This window comes from Trachymyrmex septentrionalis, unplaced genomic scaffold (assembly GCF_001594115.1).
Source record: "Trachymyrmex septentrionalis isolate Tsep2-gDNA-1 unplaced genomic scaffold, Tsep1.0 scaffold40, whole genome shotgun sequence".
Classification (NCBI taxonomy): Eukaryota; Metazoa; Arthropoda; class Insecta; order Hymenoptera; family Formicidae; genus Trachymyrmex; species Trachymyrmex septentrionalis.
The window spans coordinates 4,893,253-4,895,482 of record NW_017305569.1 but is presented as its reverse complement, the minus strand read 5'-3'; the positions used below and the strand labels follow the sequence as shown (position 1 = coordinate 4,895,482).

At 31.0% G+C, this 2,230-nt stretch overlaps 1 protein-coding gene across 1 annotated transcript in view; it reads left to right on the top strand.

Moving 5' to 3' along the window:
• LOC108751130 overlaps positions 1-1,865 on the top strand; it is a 59,073-nt gene extending 57,208 nt beyond the window's left edge. Inside the window, exons 9-10 of the mRNA XM_018491167.1 lie at positions 460-774; positions 1,263-1,865. Of these exons, the coding sequence (XP_018346669.1) occupies positions 460-774; positions 1,263-1,316 (369 nt within the window). The 3' untranslated portion in view covers positions 1,317-1,865. The remainder of the gene's footprint in view (positions 1-459; positions 775-1,262) is intronic.
• The last annotated feature ends 365 nt before the right edge of the window (positions 1,866-2,230 follow it).

The following is a 2,230-nucleotide window of genomic DNA, read 5'->3' as shown; positions in this document are numbered from 1 at the left end:
TATTCCTAAGCGTACATAATAAAAGTATTTGTAGCTTAATTTTTAAAATAAAAGAGCTCTCTCTCTCTCTCTCTCTCTCTCTCTCTCTCTGTCTTTCTGAATAAAATTTTATTTCTTATTTCAAAATAAGATATTCTTTTAGTACACTTTAGTAGCTTCTCGAGCACTCTTTGTAAGAGTGCTAATTATACTAACGCGTATAATTTAGTAAAATTAGTAACATTTTCTCAGTTATTTTATGATTGATTTGCTTCAGACTAATTAATTAAATATTGGCTACAAAATAACATTCTTTGTGAAAGTCAAAGTATAATATATTGCGAGAAATCTCTGTAGAAATAGCATTCAAATATAGCTTTAACAAATGTAGCAATAATTATAGCAGTTATTAAAACATTCAATAGTTTCGTGGCGACCTTTTATCAAGCGCAAGCAATTAATTATTTTTTTTTTTTGCAGAACCTGGAGAACAATACGTTTCGAGAAGTATTCCACATCTGGTACCTATGGCCAGTGAGTGGCGTCCAATCAGACGGTACAGGCCTAATAGCGGTGCTCCTCGAGGCGAGAGCACTCCAGAGAGGTGGTCCCGGGCCCATCGTGGTTCATTGTAGTCCTGGCACAGGACGCACTGGCACGCTAATAGCCCTTGACCTAGGAATTAGACAATATGAAATTACGAGGACTGTGGATGTGCCGAGGGTCGTTTACACTATCAGGAGAGATCGGGCTGGCGCAGTTCAGACCAAGGAGCAATATGCTTTTATATACAAGGTGATAATCGATTTTATCAATCGCTACACGAGAACGTCAAAACAGAATGCTTATCTTCCTTTAAACTAATTTAACTACATGAATTAATAGTTTATTTGATAACTTATTTTACGTTAAAAGTATAAAATATGACATTTACAAAAGAATAAATAAAATTAGAGTTTTTATATAAAAGTTAGATATAATCGTTTCAGTTACAAATGAAACTAAGAAAAATATAATTGTATAAAGAAATAGGAAAATGTTTGCTGTTTGGTTTATATACTATTGTAAATTTATATAACTGATATGCTAAGAGTTTATAAAAGCGCAAAAATTATATCAGTTACAAATTTATAAATCCAAGTTATAACTGTACGGTTTGTCTGAAATTAAATTTTTAAAATTATATCAGAAGATGGATTATTTTATGTATGATCAGATTTAATAATGCGATGTTATCATAACCTGATACGGATAGTCTATAAATAGATTTTTCTTTTTTAAAGGCACTAAACTTGTACGCGACAAAACTCGCCGGCGGTGTGCTGGAATCAACGTGAAGCAGAAATTCTGAAGATTTGCGAAAACAAACGTCAGTTGACGAGAGCTATTTGGTTAGCGAACCAAAGTAGACAGTAGAATGTAAGTGAAATCGGAAGGAACCTTTATCCAAAAAGGTTTTTGTATGGATGGATGAGTAAGCTATTGACTGAAGAAGACAAACTACGAAGTTGCCAAATGTTGTTTGATTTAAGGAGATATTCTAATATCTTCAAGAAAAAAGAAGAAACTTTGTCGAAACTGACAGACAAAATGGTGATTACGAAATAAATATAAAACAGGGTGGATGTGTATTTTGTTAGAATGGCTGAATGTTACGTAATGATATGTGAGATGATATGTGCAGATTTGTTGGAAAAACTAAACGTTACCTACAGCGTGAAATTAATTTGTGATATGTGAACTCTTAGATTACTTGTAAGTTTACTGATATTGACGCAATTTATTTCACTGCTGATTTGTGGCTTTGTCAGTATAGAATTTTAGGTATTCCCAAACTTCTTCCTTTTTTTTCCAGAAGAGAAGTTTTTGCTATTCTTTTAAATTTGCGTACATATAATACTTTCTTAATTAAAATACGCTTACTTAGTAAAAGTAAATAAAATATAACTTTACTATTATTTACAAATCGATATTTAAAAAACAAACTTTTCAAAATTCTTTAAACTTAAACAACGGTACTATTTTTGAACATCCTTGAGATTATAATAAGATGAGTTGATATTATTTGTTTAATGTGTCTCGCAATATAGATGGAACATTAAAGTTCAAGAGAAGAGACAAGTTCGATTGAAATTTTAATGTTGAGATTAATACATTTTTTTATTATAAATTTTACATAAATGTAAAGAATTTGAATCGCCATCAGAAAGTTTGAGCATATTTTGAAGTAGTATCCAAGAATTGATTAAGA